A 20,248-nucleotide genomic window follows, 5' to 3' on the forward strand; every position below is an offset into this window, starting at 1 on the left:
TTTGAGAGACCACAGGAGAGGGCGGGTCTTTGGGTAGACATGCTTTGATGGGGAAAGTGAGGAGGAAAAAGGCCACTGGGTAGGACAAGCCTTGGGGGGGGGGCCCTGACCCTCAGAGGCTGTGGGTGGACACAGTCTCCAGTAATAGGGGGTACAGCTTCCAAAGAGGGGTAGATGGGTGCCTGGCTGGCTCAGTCAGTTAAGCGTCCAACTTCGGCTCAGGTCATGATCGGGCGCTTGGTGGGTTCAAGCTCCAGGTCAGCCTTTGAGCTGACAGCTCAGAGCCTGGAACCTGCTTCAGAATCTCTGTCTCCCTCTCTCTCTCTCTCTCTCTCTGCCCCTCTCCTGTTTGTGCTCTCTCTCTCTCTCTCTCTCTCTCTCTCTCTCTCTCTCTCTCTCTCAAAAATGAATAAACATTAATAAAAAAAACAAAAGCGGGATGGGGGAGGTGGACAAGGTGACCTGTATCACCTACCTCTCAGTTCTGATGAAGGCAGTGTGCCCATCCTGCCAAGGTCAGTGTGTCCAGCTACAACAGGGCATCCAGAACCCCTGGGAGAGAGCAAGTCTTAGCCCATTACGCCAGATGTGCAGGGGTCCTCCTGAAGGGGTACCAGAAAGGAGCCATCCGAATCTCAGACTCGCCGGGGCGGGCTGACCTTGCACAGTGGAGCAGTGGCTGCAGACAGGAACTAGCTGCTGGGCGCAGCAGGGCAGTGATGGGAATGGGGCAATGGATCAGTGTCTGCCTGGAGAGCTGAGAGGGAAGGCAGGTTCTGACTGAACCATACAGACATTTGTGTCACTTTTTCTTTTTTTTTTTTTTTTTTTAGGTTTACTTTTATCCCAATTTCACAGGCACATGGCTTTACAGAGTCAATTTCTAAAACAAATCTCTAAATAAAATGTATATAACGTTACTGATTATTTTCAGTTTTCATACATTGTTCAGTGGCATTCCACGATGAAAGCTTAGAATTTACCTGTTTTCCTTCCCATTTTCACCAAACACACACATTTCTCATCCCCCTCATCTTTTCAATATAATTCTTTTTTATTATTATTATTTTCCATTTTTTATTCATTTATATTAGAGAGAGAGAGAGAGAGAGAGAGAGAGAGAGAGAAAATGTGTGAGTGAGGGAGGGGCAGAGAGAGACAGAGACAGAATCCAAAGCAGGCTCCAGGCTCCAAGCTGTCAGCACAGAGCTTTCACGGGGCTGAACCCACAAACTGTGAGATCATGACCTGAGCCGAAGTTGGCCGCTTAACCAACTGAGTCACTCAGGCGCCCCAGTTCTTTTTTTTTTTTAATGTTTATTTATTTATTTTGAGAGCGAGAGAGCACGTGCGCACACATGTGCATGAGCTGGGGAGGGGCAGAGAGAGAAGGAGAGAGAAAATCCCAAGCAGGCTCTACTCTGTCAGCACAGAGCCTGATGCAGGGCTTGATCTCACCAATTGTGAGATCATGACCTGAGCTAAAATCAAGAGTGGAATGCTTAACCAACTGAGCCACCCAGGTGCCCCTCAATATAGTTCTATTGCAATTTCACTTAAACCAGTATCAGTGCTTATGTTATTGTAACTACGTAAATGTATTCAGACATGAGTCATGTAATAAACTTTGAATCATTTTCATTCATGCAGAACTTGGTTTTACCTTGCTAATTATGATCTCTTTTTAAATATATGTATTTATTACTAATTCAATCCCGAACTTGTCGACCTTTCCATTGATTTTTCTGTTTTGTTTAATTGCTCGTATTTTCACTGTGTTTCTGCAATATAGTTTCATTGCCAATATACAACATTTCAGCTATTTAATGAGTTAAACAGATTTTGATTGGCTACTCTGAGAACACAGCCTTCATTTGTGGCGTTGATTCTTTAAGGAAATGTGTTCTGATTTCCAGGCAATTGTTTTATAAAGGTACTGTGGGCATGACCACCTGTATAATGCCAGTTTCTGCCCTCAGGGAGCTTGCAGTGTCATCTGGGACACAAGACTGAGACAAACTGATTTACACAATTAATTTACATAATTAAACTTCATTTGCATAATGAAATCCCTGTCCGAGGCAGAAATAATCCAGTGCCTATTGAGTGATACAGACGAATGGGTAAGAAAGATCTGGATGATCTATCTTGAAGGAGCTGGCACTTGAGTTTTTAAGAAACTGTATATATGTTTTTTTAGTTTTTTTTAATGTTTGTTTATTTTTGAGAGACAGAGTTATATTTTGAGAGACAGAGTGTGAGCGGGGGAGGGGCAGAGAGAGAGGGAGACAGAATCCAAAGCAGGCTCCAGGCTCTGAGCTGTCAGCACAAAGCCCGATGCAGGGCTCGAACCCACGAACCTCGAGATGATGACCTGAGCCGAAGTCGGACATTCAACCAACTGAGCCACCCAGGCGCCCCAGGAACTGTATATATTTTTTCCATCGTGATGAAATATACACAACAAAATTTACCACGTGGCCATTTTTCAGTGGCCACCACAGTGGCACTAAGTACATTCGCAGTGTTGTGCAACCATCACCACTGTTTATCTCCAGAACTTCTTCCTCATCATCCCAAACTGAAGATTATATTTTTCTCTTCTAAGTTACATTTAATATTTCTGGTTGCAAAAATAAAATGTGTTCAGTGCCGACAACTTGTTTAAAACATAGAAAAGCACCATGACGAAAATAAAAATATCCTATAATTCTATAAATCGGTTAGCGATTTTGTGGTGAGGGGTGGAAAGGCATCTCAGGTGGAGGGGCGAGACATCCCATGGGCTCAGAGGGTTTGAGCAGAGATGTAGTAGGGGGGATAGTTTTGAATATGAAGGGTAAAGATATTGTAAACATATTTAACTTTTGCATCTTCCTTTAAAGGGGCTGAATGGGGGAGGGAGGCAGTGAGTGGTTCTAACAGTGAACCCAAGCCAGTAAGATCCCCGCAGCTGTTCTGGTTATCCAGGACTATATAACAAGCCACCCCAAACTTAGTGGCATAAAACAATGACCATTTGTTATTATTACTATCTCTCACGGTGCTGGGGATTGACTGGTCTCAGGGTCTCCTATGTGGTCGTAGTCAGATAGGGGCTGGGGCTGGACACGGGGAAGGTTTCCTCACTTACCCGTTTGGCTCCTTGGGTGCAAGAGCTGAGGCTACCGTAGCGTCTCTTTGTCCGTGTTGTCTTCCCACGTGGTCTCTCCAACATGGCAGCCTCAAGTGGCCAGACTTCTGACAGGGTAGCTCAGGGCTCTCTGACGCATGTGCCTGAGAGTAAAGGCGGGTGGGACTTGAGTCTTCTTCTATGACTAACCTCAGAAGCCAAGCAGTATCACCTCCATCACATCCTATCCTTTAGAGCTGAGGGCCTAAGGCCGGCCTGTATTCAAAGGGAGGGCAAGTAGACAGTACTCCTTGAAGGGAGGAGTGCCAGAGAACTTCTACATATATTTTTTTAATTTTTTAAAACGTTTATTTATTTTTGAGACAGAGAGAGACAGAGCATGAACGGGGGAGGGTCAGAGAGAGGGAGACACAGAATGCGAAACAGGCTCCAGGCTCTGAGCGGTCAGCACAGAGCCCGACGTGGGACTCGAACTCACGAACCATGAGATCAAGACCTAAACTGACCGAGCCACTCACGCACCCCGATGAGTAACTTTATCATTCACTTTAAAAACATTAATTGGGATCTTACTATATTCTGTGCACTGTGCTAGATGCCAGGAAAAAGTGAGCAAGATACGTGTGGTTGCTGCCGCAAGGAGTTTACTGTCTTGCAGGTCAGCCAGACAGTTCAATAAAGAATGTTATAATAAGGTGGGTTAGGTGCTCTGCTGGAAGTGCCAGCTCACAAAATAGTTTCTCCAGTTCTGATCTCTCTGCTCAGATGAAAATGGCATTGCTGGTGATTTGATATTTTCACCTGGATGCCATGTAGGCACCTCCCCCTCAGCATGTTAATTTGAGAGTCCCACGCCACTGCCCGGCTCTTCCCTGTGTCGTCTTTGATAGCATCCCACCCACCTGGTCAAACCAATAGAAACCGCAGACCTCGGTGGAGCCTATGCCAGGTCTCTCAGCCTCTACGTTGGCTGGTCTCCAAGATGTTACTTCCGTCTTAGAATTTCTCATGGAAGTTATTTTAAGAAAATAATAAATTATAGGGACAACTGGGTGGCTCAGTCGGTTCAGCTTCTGACTCTTGATTTAGGCCCAGGTCATGGCCTTGTGGTTCTGTGGGCTTGAGCCCTACGCCAGGCTCTGTGCTGATGGTACAGAGCCTTCTTGGGATTCTCCTCTCTCTCTCTCTCTGCCCCTCCCCTGCTCTCTCTCTCTCTCACAAAATAAATAAACTTAAAAACTATGTAACAGTATATGGTGAATTGAAGGCACTTTTAATACATTTAATTGATGATTTTTTTAAAAAGATTTTATTTTGGGAGGGTGCGCCTGCATGGCTCAGTTGGTTAAGCATCCGACTTAGGCTCAGGTCATGATCTCATGGTTCATGGGTTCAAGCCCCACATCAGGCTCTGTGCTGACAGCTCAGAGCCTGGAGCCTGCTTCCAATTCTGTGTCTCTCTCTTTGCCCCTCCCCTGCTCACACTCTGTCTGTCTGACCCTCTCTCTCATAAAGATAAATAAACATTAAAAATTTTTTTAAAGATTTTATTTTTTAAGTAATCTCCACATCCCATGTGGGGCTCAATCTCACAATCCTGAGATCAAGAGTCACATGCTCTACCCACTAAGCCAGCCAGGTGCTCCTAAATTGATGATTTTTTTTTTTTTTTTTTTTTTTGAGAGAGAGAGCAAGAGCAAGAGTTGGGGAGGGGCAGAGGAAAAGGGAGAGATATGAGGTAACTCTAATACTCCCTGTACCCCTTCACAGCCTATATATCACACAGTATTAGAGTTACCTGCCTACTTGTCTGTCTCCCTCACTAGACCAAGCACCATGCAGGCAAGAACCATCTTGTTCACCATTATGCCCCTAGTGCCCAGAGCAGGGTCTGACCCATCGGGGTCATCCATGGATATCTGTGCCGCTAATGATTGGATCTGCCATTTCCTGTGCTCTTATACCCCTGGGCCTCTTCCCCCACCATCAGTTCTATCCTCCTTAAATTGTCAAGACCCAGGTCAAACATTTATAACAATCAATAGTTCCGTGAAGCCTCCTTCCTCACCCCCACCCCCTTAGACACACACCACTGTCCTTCCTTCTCTTGTTCCCATTCTCCCTGCCACCCCATGCCACTTAGGACACTACCCTCCCTGTGGGCAGTGACTTGTATCTTTTTTATCTTGACCCCTGGTACCTATACAGTGCCAGAGATACTGGTCCAGCTGCTTAGAATTCAGCAGGATATCTAGCAGACAAAAATCCCTGTCCTCATGAAGCCCTCATTCTGTTGAGTAGACAGACTATAAATAAAATAAGTAAAATGTAGAGCATGTTAGAAAGAAGGGGGGTAGGGAGAGGGAGGACGTTGTGAGGAAGGAGGGATCGGGAGGCAGAGTTCCACGCTGAACTAGGTGGGCAAAGGTCTAGGGGCTGGAGGGAGGGAACTGGCCACCACAGCCCTTCTCATCACAGGAAGGACTTTGGCTTTTGCTCTGAGATGGAAGGGACTGGTGGGTTTTGAGCGGAGAAGTGACATGATCTTGTGCACACTGTAACAGGACGCCTTTTGCTGTATTGGGAAAAGACGGAAGAGGTACAAGGACAGAAAAAAGGAGACCTAAGGTGGGGTGACAATCCAGATGAGAGCTGAGGGAGCTTGGATCCTGTGGTAGGGGAAGGATGGAGCTGCTAGGACCTCAGACAAGGAGACTGTGGGAGGCACAAGTTTGACAGGGAAGGTCAAGACTCAGTTGTGCATGTTAAATTTAGATGCCTATTAGACATCCAATGGGAATATTGAGCAGGTGGCAGGATATGAGTCTGGAGTTCGAGGGAGAGGGTCCAGGCTGGAAGTATATATTCGGGCATCTTTAGCATAAAGATAGATGTCATTTAAGCTCTTTTCCTCCCTGGCTGCCTGAAGCTTGGCCACCATCATGACTGACATGATAACTATCCAGACCAGGAATTTCAGCAGAAACAAATGGTCATCGATATTCTTCACGCTGGAAAGGCAGCAGTACCGTACTAAGACAGAAATTTGGGGAAAACTACCCAGAATGTATAAGACCACACCAGATGGCATCTTTGTAATGATTTATGGTTCATTGGATGATGCAAAGAAAAAGGAACCCAAACATAGACTTGTAAGACATGGCCTGTAGAAGATAAAGACCTCAAGAACACACAAAAGGAATGCAAGAACGGAACGAAGAAAGTCAGGGGGACTGCAGATCCATGTTGGTACTGGTGAAAAGTGAGCTGGAGATTGGACAACAGAAGGAGTAAAGATTCTGCAGTGACTTTCTCTGTGGTGATGGTGCAGATTTTTCATGAAAGAATAAACTAAGAACTTAAAAAAAAAAAAAAAAGATGTCATTTAAAGCCTTGATGACCAGATGAGATCACTAAAGAAGAAAGCAGGAGTGCTCACGTAAGTCAAATGCTGCCAATGGGCTTGACAAGAAATGAATACATGCCAGGGCCCGTTAGATCTGCAAAGTACAGGCCATAATTAAAGGTAACTTGCAACAAATGGGTAAGGCACCTAGCAGGTACAGAGATGAAATGGCTCTAAGTCATGGGAACACTGGACACCTAAGGAATGAAAAACCATGGCATCTTGGGGCGCCTTGGTGGCTCAGTCGGTTAAGGGTCTGACTCTTGATTTCAGCTGATTTCAGCTCAGGTCAGGATCGCACTAGTCATAAGATCAAGCCCCGCATCGGGTTCTATGCTGACAGAGCAGAGCCTGCTTAGAATTCTCTCTCTCTCTCTCTCTCTCTCTCTCTCTCTCTCTCTCTCTCTCTCTCTCACTGCCCCTCTCCCCACTCATGCTTGCTGCTCTCTCTCTCTTTCAAAATAAATAAATACACTTAAAAAGAATCATGGCATCTTGGGCTTGGAAAGGACCTTAAATAGATCATTTAATCTGGACTCCTCCCCTCCCCTAGCCCTGATAATTGAATACCCGGCTTTGGAACAAGAAATATTTGTGGGATACTGAGGCAACCCGTGTGGCCAGGTCAGGGAAGGCACCATCGAAGAATGAGTAGAAAATGACGCTCCTGAGTCTGAAAGCTCCCTAGCCTCGTGTCCTTAGGCAAGTCACTTCACCTCCTCTATCTTCAGTTTCCCTGTTTGTAAAATGGGAGCAAAACCTTCTTGTCCCTCCCAGGGGTGTAGAGAGGTCTAAATGTGCGAGTGCTTGGGGTAGAGTATGCTCTGCCTAGCTTGATAATTGCAAGAGCAAGAGAAGGAGGCCAAGAGAAGTCTCCCGCTTGGAATGGCCATGCGAATGAGGATGAGGAGGGAACTGTCCTGTCCTCAGTGCATCTCCTGGTGCAGCCTGTGGAGAAGCTAACAAGATTCAGGCCAGGATCTGGGCTGGAAATGGACTGGGCTCAGGTGGCAAGATGGGCCTGCGGGACGGACAGAGACCTTGACTCTGCCTCCACTGAGCCTGGAACCGAGTTGGAGGAGACCCTGAGGCAGCGGCAGGGAAAAGAAACGGAGACACCGAGGCAGAAAGAGACTCAGAGACAGGGAGACCAAGAGACAAACAGACCCAGAAACAAGCGGCCCAACTGGGGCCCAAGGCGACCCAGAGACCCCAGCAGAGCAGAGCCCCGCGCGGAGCAGGGTCACGGAGCGCGGGGCCGGGGTCCCCGGCGGGCCCTGCGGCCGCACTCGCCGGGCGCCCCCGCCCCGGCTGTTCGCCCAAGATGGCGATGGAGGGGCGGGCGAGGCGGCGGCAGCCCGGGCCCCCGCGCCGGCCCCCGCTCGGGCCCGGGCCCCCGAGGCCGCGCCCCCGCCCGCGGCGCCGCGCCTCCCCGGGCCACTGACGCCCGGCGCGCCCTCCCCCGGCGGCGGCGGCCGAGGCGCGGGGAGGCGGTGGCGGCGGCGGCGGCGGCCCGAGCCGGGCCCCATGGCGCGGGGGGACGCTGGCCGCGGCGGCGGGCTCGTCGCGCTGACCTTCTGCCTGCTGGCCGCGCGCGGTAAGGGCGGGCGCCGCGGCAGTGGCGGGAGCGGCTGCGGCGTGTCGGTGCGCCCGCGCCCCGGGCTGCGCCTGGCCGTGGGGCTGGCGTGCGTCCCGGGTCCCGAGCGAGTGCGGGGCCGCAGGGCGCGGGCGGCCCGTCCCGGTGCCCGTGATGCCTGTGCTTGGGGGGCTGCGGGCTGCGGCCGGGGGGGCGTCTGCGGCACGGACTTGGCCGCAGGGGGTGTGTGTCCTTGCTTTGCGGAGTCTGGAGTGTGTGAGTGTGTGAGTGTGAGGGTGTGCGCGCGCGCGTTCAGAGGGTGGGGACGGGGGGCTTCTGCGGGCGTACGTGTCCGCAGTGCGTGTCACAGTCGCGGCGTGGCATCGCGGGGCCGCGGCTGCGGCGTTGGTGGCTTGCGCCGGGCGGGCTCTCCTTGCCCGCGCGTGTCGTGGGTTGAGAGTGTGTGAAAGAGGGGTGTTGGGGGTGTGTATCTGCACCTCCATTTGTGTCCAGATTGTGTGTAATTGTGTTTACGGGGCTGAGCTAATATTTGGCCTTGGCTTTTGGGGAGTGTCCTTGCCCGTGGTGGGGGGGACAGGGCAGGCGATTCCGGACTGAGCGAGGACAGAGGTGATAAAACACTCAACTTTGCCCAGTGGGTGTGGTCCCTGGGGCTGGTTGGGGCGGTGTGGGGGGGTGGGGGGACAGTTAGCGTTGCTCCCCCAACCCGTGGCTCGGAGTGGACGGGGGGAGGGGGGCAGGAAACCAGTTGCTTTCGTGGACTTGTCCAACACTCGCTCTCGTGATGGGACGCGTGTCACTCCTGCCCCACCCACCAGGGGCAGGTCAGGGAAGCGTTGACCAGGTCAACAAGGCCTCCTCCAGCCACCCCACCCCCCCCACCACCACTTCAGTGCGGGGTGGGGGTGGGGGTAAGGGTCAGAGTTGTCCACACTGGAGAAAGGGCTGGGGCTGGGGTGACGGAATCCCAGTGCTCTGTGCCTAGGGCTCCTTCTTCCACCCTAGTCCTCTTGCTTTCCGTGTTGTGTGCGTTTGGGGGACGGCCCAGGGGGAAGGTAGGTGGCAGAGCTGGGGAGGGGGATGGGCTGCCCGCTTTGTTCGCCTAGTTCTTGCCTTCCCTGGCGAGGGGGGAGCTGAGGATGTGTCCGGGGCGAGTCGGGGAGGGACTTAGAGGTGGGGGTGGGGAGGGGGATTTCTCTCCAGCTGCTTCGGCTTTCCAGAGAGACTCAGCCAGGCCACGTGGGAGGGAGGCTGGGACGGCGGAGGGAGGCAGGGACCGCGGAGGAACCTTGGTCTGGCCGGCCCCAGGCCCATCTCCAGGAAACCCAAACAGCGGGTGGGAAAGTGCCCGGAAAAGCTCGGACCCCTTCTCTCCCCACAAAGACACGCCCCTCTCCAGCCCTGGCTCGGAACCCGGGATTGTCAGGTGAAGGGGGCGGGGAAGTGCGGGAGAGGCCTCCGTCCTCCGGGAGCCCAGGGGATTAAGGAATAGTTGTGCCGACTCTCTTACGCTCTTCCAAGAGCTCCAGGAACCGGCTCTGGGTCACCCAGCAAAGCGGGATGAGGGCTGGGAGCTGCGCTCGATCGTTACGGTATATCTGTGGGGCCTCCTGCAAGGGGTTCAATTTGCCTGGGAGACCTGGCCTCTCCCTGCTCTTGAGTGCACAAGGCTGGGGCAGGGCCCGAGCTGGGGCTCCCTTGGCAGCAGTGTGCATGGCCCAAACAACCAGGCTACTGGCCCTCAGTCCCAAACCCTTTGAGTGCGCAAAGCTTAACAGGCCTAGGGACACTCCTGTAGGGTTCTGACTAGCCACCCTGATCTGGACGGAGGTCATTCATTCATTCATTCATTCATTCAACAAATATTTACTGAGCACCCTTTTTGACTAGCATGTGCTTGGTGCCTAGAATATGGGAAATAAAGGAGGCAGACCTGGTCCCTGGTGCAGAGCTTGCTGTCTGGTGGAGGGAGACTGACATGACAGGTAGTCTGGAAAGGTCAGGAAAAAGCTTCTTCCAGGAAGTGATGAATAATAGAGCTCCATGCAGAGGGTCAGTTAGCCCTGTAAAAGGAGAGTGATGATGGGCAAAGTTTTCCAGAGTGAACTGCCCATGTAAGTGCTCAGAGTGACTTCGTTTAGGACACTGAATGAAGCTAAGCCTGGCAGGAGAGGAGAGCACAGGGATGAGAATGGGGCAGGATGGAGTGGGATGGGGGTGGGGGGGTTGGTACCACAAGTGTCAAGAGAGAAGGCTGAAGATGGGGGCTGGGCCCAGCTCCTGAAGGACTTTATAAGTCCCACCAAGGTTCCTGGCCCGAGAGCCTGCCTGAGCCCTTGGCAAGTTTTTTTTTTTTTTATTTTTTTTTTAACATTTATTTATTTTTGAGACAGAGAGAGACAGAGATGAACGGGGGAGGGTCAGAGAGAGGGAGACACAGAATCTGAAACAGGCTCCAGGCTCTGAGCTGTCAGCACAGAGCCCGACGCGGGACTCGAACTCACGGACCGCGAGATCGTGACCTGGCTGAAGTCGGACGCTTAACCGACTGCGCCACCCAGGCGCCCCCCTTGGCAAGTTTTAAAATCAGCTTTGCATCAGCTCCCGAAGCCAGTGTGGAGAATCGGTCGGTGGGGCAGGACTGGAAGCAGGAAGCTCCAGCTTCTTGGGAGGCTGTTGTAGTAATCCAGAAGAGAGGAGGCAACCGGCGTAGTGGCAGTTGGTGTGGCCAGGCTTCTAGAGATATTTAGAAAGTAGAATTAGTGGGATCTGAAGATAGATTGAGTTTGCAGGGGGTGAGGGAGAGGGAAGTAAAAAAATAATAGATGCTTCAGCAACTTCAACATGGCAGAGGGAAGGGGCTGGTGTCCCCCAACACGGCTCCAGTCAAGGATTGGAGCTGGGGAGACTTATAGGAATGGGGCTTCTGTCTGGGGGTGGTGGGAGAATGCTGGGTGCAAGAAGTGGGGCTCTCCCTTCCACCCAATCAAAATTTGGGGAGTGGGGATGCCACAGGTCAGTAATAAGAAGGCTCCAAGAACCTGAGAGCTGCTTTCTCTGCCCCATCTCTTTCTCAGCCCGGAGACACAGAGGTCCACCTCCCTTCCATTGGGGTGGCCCTCTCTGACCCCGTATCGAGGTTAGGAACGAGGTCAAACAAGTTCCTCCTAATAGTGAGTTTTCTCCAGAATTTCTCCATACCTTCATTGGTCCTTTATGAACTTTCATGGCCCAATTCATCATACATTATGTGTAAAATAGCAGTTCCTTTCTTTTCTTCTAAAGGTACCTCTTTCATGTTAAGCTATCTCACAAGTAGAGTGAACGGCAGCACTGAAGGGAATTTAGAAGTAATTTTAGCATGAACCCATTTTCCAGACGAGAAAGCTGAGTGACTTCCCAAAGCTGCATGGATAGGGACTGAGCTGGGGCTGGAACTAGTCTCCTGGCTCTTGGAGCCACATTTTCCCTGGATTTGGTACACACATACCCAAGTTCAGTTTCTCTGCACCCCCTCCCCCTCACATGAGCAGTTACCCACTTTGGGCTTGACCTCCCTCAGTTGGTGTGTCTGAGTCTGGGCTCTGGAATTCACCCTTCTCCATTCATCCCTACCCGCTGCCTCCTGTTTGGCCTCCACTGTTTCTGAGGTACAGCAACCAGACTTGACACAGAATTCCAGATGCAGAACAGATGTCATTGCCAGGTGGGCTTTGGGGCTCCCAGCCCCCTGGAGTGTGCAGAGAGGGGAGGAGTAAGAGCAGCTCTGATGGGGGAGGACGCCAGCCCTAGCCTGGTTGGAGGAGGGTGATGGGAGCTGGGGTTGGGAGGAAAATCAAAGAGCTAATGTTCTGGCCCTGACATGCAGAGAGACAGAATCTAGCTGGGCTGTTGGCTACCTCACTGCTGAGGCTGACGCTGAGGCATCCTCTGGATTTGAGGCGCTTTGGAGTCATTGAGGTCAGGGAAGCAGAGGCTCAGTAAGCTCTCTTTCAGGTGCAGACCTGAGTATGTAAGCTGGTGCAGAGCCAAGACTTCTGGATGGTTCCCATAAGAGACTTACTAGCTTGTCACATAGTCTGGAGGAGAGAGTTCCAGCAAATGATCAGAGCATACAGGGAGAGAAAGGCGGGCACAGGAGAAATATTTTTAATCATATGAGCCATACAGCAGGAGAACTGGTAAGGTAGTGAGCTCCCCAGTGATTGTAATGTTTAAGTACAGAGTTTCTTTCAGTGTGAGTTTGCTTTTCTCTCTGCTTTTTAAGCATTTTGTTAAGTGTCTACTAGATGCCACATAGGCAGTTTTCCACATACATTATTCACGTCATATCCAGACTTTAAAGGAGTTCCTATAATTTTTACAGATAAGGAAAGTGAAGCTTAGAAAAGCATGATGGGGCTGTGTCTCCACATGTCCCCTTGTCTGTTCAAGGAATATTTATTGAGCACCTAGTATGTACCAGGCACTGTTTCAGGTACCAGGGATCTAGAAAGCTGCCGAGGACATGATTCTGAGCTTGTTGCCTCGCTGGGGAGAAAGAAAGTAAAAACCCTAGAGTGATAACTGCAATGACCAAGGTGCTCAGGATCCCATGGGGCAGAAAAGAGGCAACAACATCAGAACCAGGGATAGCATGGCTGTCGTAAGGAGAGGGAGCAGCAGGAACAACATATGGAATAGCAGTGTGCTTTCAGAGAGCTGAAAGCGTTTTGATGGGGATAGAGGGGCACAGGGAACGGGAGGGAGGCAGGAGCTGACTGTGGCTTTACTGTCAGGTCCACTGAGGCCGGGCCTCTCAGGATCACAGATGAAGGGAACTGTGTGCCCATCCTTGTGTCCCAGGCCACTGTCCCAAGCTCTCCTTTCAGCTGTTGGTGGGAGGGGTTTAGTGTGTTTGTAAGGGAAGCCCCCAAGGTGGGGGGGGGGGTGGGGAAGGAAATTTCTGGAAGACACTGACTTGGGTCTCCTAGGAAAAGACATAACGGCATCATGGAGAACCGGCCCCACAGTGAACACAAGATGTAAATCTGTTGGGCCCTGAAATTCAAAAGTGACAAGGCATTGATGTTTGTGGCAAGTTCTTGGGTTCATGGAGGAGACATCTAGGCTGGGTTTCCCTCCCCCACCCTCTGGCCCCTTTCCTGAGAGTTCACAGGGAAATGGAACCCTGGCTCACACCTGGCCCCCACTAACCGCACAAAACAGCATCGAGCTGGCTCTGAGACTCAGAAGCGAATCTCCTTTCTGTCTGGGTTCTAATTGGCCTCATAAAATCTAATTTATCCTGCAAGTGGGTAAAATAACCTGTTAGAAGAAGGAGATCGAGAGATGACCTCAGGGTTCCCAAGCATAGGAGCTCCGTGTCTCTGGTAGGGTCTCACCAAGGAAGCTGAGGAGAAGGAATTGTGGCAGAGGAGCCCCCATCGAGGCACAAAGCTGGTGGGCAGCAAGCGTCCACCGTGTCTGCCCCAGTCTTGAGAGGGATAGCTGAGAAATACTCATGGGAAGGGCTTTGGGGGGTCAGCCATGACAGTGGCTGGGGGTGGCAGGAAAGGGGTGGCCAAGAAGCCACCGGACAAACAAGGTCCACTCCTCAGAGCATCGCTTTTATGAAGTGATTTGGTGGTGTAGGGACCAAGTTTATGTGAAAAGAAGCATTGCTATGTAATGGAGCAGAATGCAAAATTCACCACAGGTTTAAAAATCAAAACATTTGGGGGCAGTCAGCAAGCCTCCTGAGTGTGCTGTCCTCTGCTTCTGGCAGAATTTTGGCAAACATGAGAAAAGTGGAGACTCTTCCTTTTCAGGCTGGGGAAACTGAGGCTGGAAGGAGTAAAAGTAGTGGGCCCAAGGTCATGTAACAAATGACCCAGGACCTTGACTCCGGACCAAGGCTTGTCCCCACCCCCCCCTCCCCACCCAACACCCTGTTTTCCGTCTAGGCAAGAGGAAGGATGGGTAAGGGACCCGCAAGCGGCTATGTGATGTAAAGCATAAAAAGCTTCTGTCCAAGGAGGCAGGGCCAGCCTCATGGATGGCTGGCGCCTGAGCTGAACCCCTGGGGATGCATGTCCTGGGCACAGAAATTGGGTTGGGCACTGAAGCAGAGAGAACCCTCATATTCAAAGGCAACTGTCTCTTCAGTGCTGGGTTCATCCCCCAAAGGTCAAAGGACATTTCCCCTACTGTCTTCCGGAGAGATGAGACACCCCAACCCCTCCACCTTTCTGGGCCTCAGCTTCCCCACTTATAAAATGAGGAATCTCAAGCTCCAAAGACATTTCCACCAACCTGGGCCAGGGTGGGCTGGTTCCCTCCTCATCTACATCCCTGTTGGCTTCCCTGTTCTACCTTGCTGGGTGCTTGGCTCCTCAGAGGTGGCGAAGCCAGACATCTGCTGATCCATGAATATTCAGGAAGGGAATCGGAGCCTCCTCTGGGCTCCCCAGCCAGCCACCGGCCTCTCTGGCTGCCGTCCTGCCCGCCAGAGCCCAGGCTGCTGACATACCCAGCAGCTGCTCAGGCCCCAACTGTTCACATTGTTTGTTCAGCGCGGCAGGGGATTTTCCAGGCCCCGGACGTGCTTTGGGGGGCGGGGAGGCTGCCGCAGGGCTCAGGGATTCGTGTCATGTGGGGCTTTTCTCCCTTGAAACTCAAACTGACTGCTCAGCGGCTGGAACCCGGCAATTGGAAGCCACTGGGCTGAGAGCCCGGGCTTGTCTTCCCCCTACCCTATGTTTGAATCATAGAATCTAGGGCTTTAGAGGTAGAAGGGACTGGCTGTTAAGAACTGTAATTAACATTTGTGTAGTTTTTTTTTTTTTTTAAAGTAACATCTTTTATTAAAAAAAAAAAAAAAAAAAAAACCACGCAAACATTTGTACAGTTTATAAAGAGCCTGTAAAGAATGAGCTCCCATTCCTTGATTGATGCGCCGACACCCATCATCTTGTTTACTCCTCACAGGCTTGGTCATATGGGCTTCATTTTACAGATCTGGAAACTAAGGCCCAGAGAGGTTAAGGGGTTTGTCACACAGCTGGTAGGCAGAGCAGCAAGACTGAAAACTGCATCTTTGGCCCCAAGGTCAAATGCTCTTTCCACCACAGCAAATAGCCCAAAGTGATGTGAAGGCCAGTCTGGTTTCTCCAGTCTGGATGGAAACCGGGTGAGGACAAGGGCTGCCTGTCCCTGCGCTCACTAGTGATGCTGAGGCTGGTTGTGCAGTTGGAGGTGCCAGCAGAGCCTTTCTGATGAATTAAGAAAGGCAGGGCCCCAGGGGCGTCTCCCTCTCTCTCTGCCCCTCCCCCACTCATGCTCTGTCTCTCTTGCTCTCAAAAAATGAATAAACATTTAAAAAATTAAAAAAAAAAAAAAAAAAAAAGGCAGAGGCCCTGTTCAGGCCCCATTGGTGTCAGAGCCCTGGCTTCTGCCCTGGCCTCCTTACTCAGCCAGTTGGGACTTGTCTTTGCCCCTCAGTCTTATTTTGCTCTAGGAGTGATGGGAAGAGAGCCTGGAGACAGACAGGGGTTCTTTTTTTTTTTTTTTTAATGTTTATTTATTTTTGAGACAGAGAGACAGAGCATGAATGGGGGAGGGGCAGAGAGAGAGGGAGACACAGAATCGGAAGCAGGCTCCAGGCTCTGAGCCATCAGCCCAGAGCCCGACGCGGGGCTCGAACTCACAAACCGTGAGATCGTGACCTGAGCTGAAGTTGGACACTCAACCGACTGAGCCACCCAGGCGCCCCCAGACAGGGGTTCTAAGTATGGACATCTATATGTCCAGGTTATGACAAGTATGGCAGAAACTGGGGCACATATGTTCAGGTGTGGAAGGTTGTCTGTATGTGTGCCCAAATGGTGTTCTATATGTTCGGGAATAGGTTTATCCACGTATGACTCTTCACTGAATAATCCTAAAATCTTAGAATCTCAGATATCACCTGCTAGCTACGTTTGAGTAAATTAAAGTCCAGAAGAAGTGACTGGCCGGAGGCCACACAGCTAGACTGTGACAGACCCAGGTCTAGAACTTGAGGGTTGCCTGATTCCCAAGCCATTTGGCTTTCTGCATGCCCTCATGTGGCTATCAGCCCAGACCTGCTCTGTACTGAGTATGTGCCATCGTACTCATCTTTGTCCTCGGTACATTCTCAGATGTGCCGTTGTGCCTGTAAGCAAAGTGTCAGGCCTGAGGATAAGAAGGGACCTTGGGTCATTGAGCTTGTATGAGACGGGGAGGTAGCAGGTCGACCTTCTGGTCAACACAACTGGGAAAACCAAGCATTTCTCTATGAATAACTATTACTGGGCCTTGTTGAAATGGTAGTTAAGATGGTAAACATTGGCCTTTGTGTATTTTTGCCTTGACCCTGGGATGACATTCCCCTCCCCCAATTCCCCCCTAGTCCTCCCTTTGTGGCAGGGGCCGTGTTGGAGCTACAGGCTCTTCTGGGGCTCCTGGGGATGGGCTGTGGCTTGCTGCATGACCTAGGGGAACTGAGCTGTAGGGAGGAGTGCTTAGCCTCTCCTGTCACTGGGACAGAAGTGGGTTGGGTGATAGTGGTCAAGATGATCTGTAAGGTTCCAGGGAGGAGTGACATTTCCGAGGGCCAGTTCTGTGCCAGGCCAGGCACTGTGTTCCTTTTCCACACCTTGTCCCACTTAATGCTCCCAACAGCCCTATGAGGAAGGGGTTACTGTGTACTTTTTTTATTGAGATAAAATCCACATAGCACAGATTTCACCGTCTAGAGTGTACAAGTCAGTGGTCTTTCTGATGTTCACAGGTTTGCACGACCATCACCACTGGCTAATACCAGAACATTCTCATCACCCAAAAAAAGAAACATCATATCCTTTTGCCATGGTTCCTCATTCTTCCCTCTCCTTAGCCCCTGGCAGCCATTCATCTACTTTCTGTCTTTGTGGATTTGCCCATTCTGGACATTTCCTAGAAATGAGATTGTATAATATGTAGCATTTTTGCGACTGGCTTCTTTCACTTAGCAGAAAGTTTTTAAAGTTCATCCAGGTAGCAGATAGTGGTACTCTCATTTCTTCTGATGGCTGAGGAATATATTTAGCCACTCATCAGGTGCTGGGCATTTGGGTTGTTTCTCCTTTTCACCTATTATGAAGAATGTTGCTGCGAACTGTGTTTTTTGGCTGATGAAGAAATTGAGCAGCCAGGGAAGGTGGGCGAGGAGAAGGGCGGCAGACTGCCCAAGATCACAGGTGATGGGGCGGAGCCAAGGATCTGGATGCAGATCTCTCTATGGGACCTCTTCCACGAGCTGCCCCAGCCCCTGGGCAGGTGACCGAGGATCTGGAGGCTGTGGAATGCGGGAGGACCCACACTAACAGCCCTGGTCCTTGCCCTCTCTGTGCAGGTGAACTGCCGTGGCCCCCGGAGACAACAGTGGAGCTGAGTTGTGGGGCAGGGCCACTGCAAGTGATCCTGGGCCCAGAGCAAGCTGCAGTGCTGGACTGCGGTCTGGGGGCTTCCGGACCCCCCACCAGCATCACGTGGAGCAAGGATGGAGGCTCTCTGCCTGAGCACGACCACCTGCGCCTGCTACCAAATGGCTCCTTATGGCTGTCTCAGCCGCTAGCACCTGAGAGCAGTGAGGAGGCGGGCCCTGGGAACTCAGAGCTCATTGAGGGCAACTATTCCTGCCTGGCCCATGGCCCCCTTGGAGCGGTGGCCAGCCAGGCCGCAGTGGTCAAGCTCGCCAGTAAGTGCCTGCAACCGGGGGCTGAACTGAGCCCCGGGAGGCCTGGGGCGCGGGAAGTGTGGTCTCCATTAGCTCCTTGCACAAAGGCCTATCTCTTGAGCTCACTCCACTTTCCTCTGCTCAGTAGGTCCTTTCCTGGTGTGGCTGCCTTTCCCGCCCCCCCCCCCCTTTCCTTCCTCTTTTTCTTTCCCTTTGAGTTTGAGAGTCTAGAGTTGTGCTCTCCTCCAGGAAGCCCTTTAGAAAGTCTTGTAAGAGTGGGGGGCACTGGAGCAGGTGGAGTACCTGGACAAGCCCCATCATCCAGCCCGGGTGGGGGGCGGTTCTCAAGAGACACAAGATCACCGTGAAGAAATTTTAGGCCAGAAGAAATGTGCATCTTACTGCAGTCTGGCCATGATGGTGATGTTAGGGGTTGGGGGGCAGTGCTTTGCGCTTCATTCTGACACAGCATCTGACCAGTAGTCTCCACTTCTTACCCCCCCGGCTGCCTCTTCAACTGTGTCTCTGTTGGCTGGCATTTGCTCTGCTTGTGTTTCTGTCACCTTGTACTTCTCTGTCTCTCTGTGTGTGCATGTGCGTGCCTGTGTGTGTTTCACTGTCTGTGCCCCCTGTCTTTTCCGGGCTCCTCTCCTGTCTCTGCCCACGCGTCTCTGTCCTCACCCCCAGCACTCGCAGGCTTCTCTCTGCACCCGGAGTCTCAGGTGGTGGAGGAGAACGGGACTGCTCGGTTTGAATGCCACATTGAAGGGCTGCCAGCACCTGTCATTACTTGGGAGAAGGACCAAGGGCCGGTGCCCGAGGAGCCTCGGTGAGTGTCCTATGGGGAGTGGGCGGTGGGTAGGCCAGAGAGGGCTCTGGGATGTGCTCAGGAACTGGGATTCTTACAGCCACAGTGGCTCTTGCCTAAACTGGTTTAGGGGCCAACCACTGCCTGACTCTCAGCTCACATCCGGTCCCCGAGAGAAGTTGGGCAGAGTTTTTACTCCTTGCAAAGAATGCCACCCACTAAGCTATGGAGCTTGGGTATGGCATAGTGATAGAGCCCTTCAGAGCATATCTAGCCCAAGCACTTGCCTTACTGAAGAGGAGATTGAGGGCCACAGAGGAGCAGAGGCTGGTCCTAAGACTAGATCTCTACTGTGGCCTCCTGGCTAGGCCCAGATGTACATGCAGCACGAGCAGAGAGCACGAGGCTCATTTGCTTCTGTGGACTCTGATTTGGTCTCATGACACGGTTGTCACCCCATGGATTCTTACATCTTTGGAAATGCAGCTCCAAGGCCTTTCCCAGTCACCCTACGGTCCTCTGCCTACATCTCTCTAGCTGTAGTTACCAGCTCGCTTTCTCCTTCTCTCCTGGTGGAGGTGGGGCTCCTTGGCCTCAGAAACACTGGTTTCCAGGTCTCTCTGCCCTGGGACTAATCTGTCTTGAGTGTTGAGTTGTCCCAGCTGCTCTGACTTTTGTTCACATCTAGGTAAGGGGTACAGGTATAGGAGAAACTTCCATTTGGTAGAAGGGCCACAGGACATATTCCTGCAATAGAAGTGAGGGAGGAAGAAGGGCAGGAGGTCATGCTGCTGATTCGGGTTGTTGCTTAGCCTGTTCCTCCTCACAGAGGCCCGTCGCACTCAGCTTCATTCTCCCCACCCATGAAATTAAAAGAAAAAAATAAAGGAAAGAGATTAGATCATCGTTCTTTGTAAAACAATAGTCACTAAAGGTGCTTCTCGAAAAAAGTATTCCGTGGTCAAATAAGGCCGGGAAAACTACCTACAAATCCCCTTCTTGGAGCTGGCAAGGCTCTGACAAGTCCTGTATGGAAAATCCGTTAAACTTGTTGAACCAAGCACTTCATAGTCTCCTCGGCCCACAGCCCCTCTTGCAGCAACCCTGTTAACATCCCATGAATGAGCATTCTAGGGAGTGACCTTGGAAATGCTGACCTGGCCTTTCTAGGGCTGACGTTTTAACTTCCGTGGCTTCCAAAATGTGGGCCCCTTGCTGCTTTTGGTCGGTGCTTCCCGAGAGTTGCTGGGCAAGAACCAAGTGAGGGCCTACTCTTGACAGCCACCAGAGAGTAGGAGAGAGCAGAGAAGTCTCCCCGTCAAAAGGCACAACAGGTCCCCATTTAATGAGAGCTGTGTTTTTTCACTTAATTCTTCAAGGTAGATGTTTCTTATTTTCCATATTTTCCTCTACTTACTTTTAGTTTATATTCCTAGAAGATGCGTTTTTCATGTTCATGTAAGCAAAAAAGAAGAAGCCCTTATCATCCATAGAAAGCCTCTGTTAGTTTTGATGCCTGTCCTCTGGAATTTTCTCCTATGTGTTTAGAAATACCCTCTTTTAAAATGTGGATTATACTGTAC

General features: G+C 51.3%; 1 protein-coding gene across 4 annotated transcripts in view; it reads left to right on the top strand.

Moving 5' to 3' along the window:
* The first annotated feature begins 8,028 nt into the window (after positions 1 to 8,028).
* The window catches only part of IGDCC4 (immunoglobulin superfamily DCC subclass member 4), a 40,586-nt gene continuing 28,366 nt past the window's right edge, over positions 8,029 to 20,248 (top strand). For all 4 annotated transcript variants that reach the window (XM_043555141.1, XM_043555143.1, XM_043555144.1 and 1 more), the window contains exons 1-3: positions 8,029 to 8,136; positions 17,534 to 17,878; positions 18,545 to 18,686. In XM_043555141.1, coding sequence (XP_043411076.1) covers positions 8,067 to 8,136; positions 17,534 to 17,878; positions 18,545 to 18,686 — 557 coding nt within the window. In that variant the 5' untranslated portion in view covers positions 8,029 to 8,066. The remainder of the gene's footprint in view (positions 8,137 to 17,533; positions 17,879 to 18,544; positions 18,687 to 20,248) is intronic.

This window comes from Prionailurus bengalensis, chromosome B3 (genome assembly GCF_016509475.1).
Source record: "Prionailurus bengalensis isolate Pbe53 chromosome B3, Fcat_Pben_1.1_paternal_pri, whole genome shotgun sequence".
Lineage (NCBI taxonomy): Eukaryota > Metazoa > Chordata > Mammalia > Carnivora > Felidae > Prionailurus > Prionailurus bengalensis.